General features: G+C 37.1%; 1 protein-coding gene across 1 annotated transcript; it reads left to right on the top strand.

The window, feature by feature from the left end:
- Positions 1–6: 6 nt before the first annotated feature.
- Positions 7–561, top strand: LOC104774657 (TMV resistance protein N-like; the record flags this gene model as incomplete). Its single annotated transcript, XM_010499176.1, has 2 exons — positions 7–359; positions 477–561. Coding segments are annotated over 2 exons (438 nt in total), but the record flags the coding sequence as incomplete, so codon positions are not given.
- Positions 562–657: the final 96 nt, after the last annotated feature.

The raw sequence follows: 657 nt of genomic DNA, 5'->3' as shown, positions 1-657 counted from the left end.
ATCGCAACATTGCTTTACGACAACCTCAGATCCCGGAACTTACGTCCATTCTTGGATTGCAAGAACATGAAGCCCGGAGACAAGCTTTTTGATCATATCAACAGCGCCATTCTCACTTCTAAAGTGGCCGTAACCGTTTTCTCTCCCAACTACTGCGACTCTTATTTTTGTCTCCACGAGCTTGCTCTTATAATGGAGTCTAGGAAGAGAGTCATACCAATATTTTGCGACATCAAACCTTCACAACTTGATGTTACGATCGAGAGGCTGACATGTTCTGATGATGAAATCCATAGGTTTCGACGGGCTCTCCAAGAAGCTAAAGATATCGTTGGACTCACGTTCGATTCCTACAGAGGGTAATTTTAATTTTCTATCATATTTTTTTATTATCATTTCTGTTCCATATATTATTTATGTATTTTTTATTAAGTTGCTGATTTAACTTACCATTTTTCATTTCGTGTGGTATTTAGGAATTTGTCGGAGGTTGTTACAATTGCATCGGATGTTATCGTCGAGAGGTTGGTCGAGTTAGAGGCTGAAGATGGAAATTTTTAGGCGTTTGGACGAAGTTTTAATTAACTCCAAACTAATTGCTTCTCAATAGTTTTTCCTAATCCTAAGATTAATTAATTTAATTTATTTCATTCATGC

The sequence above is a fragment of the Camelina sativa genome, unplaced genomic scaffold, assembly GCF_000633955.1.
Source record: "Camelina sativa cultivar DH55 unplaced genomic scaffold, Cs unpScaffold04350, whole genome shotgun sequence".
NCBI classification, from domain to species: Eukaryota; Viridiplantae; Streptophyta; class Magnoliopsida; order Brassicales; family Brassicaceae; genus Camelina; species Camelina sativa.
This window is presented reverse-complemented; position numbering and strand designations above follow the sequence as displayed.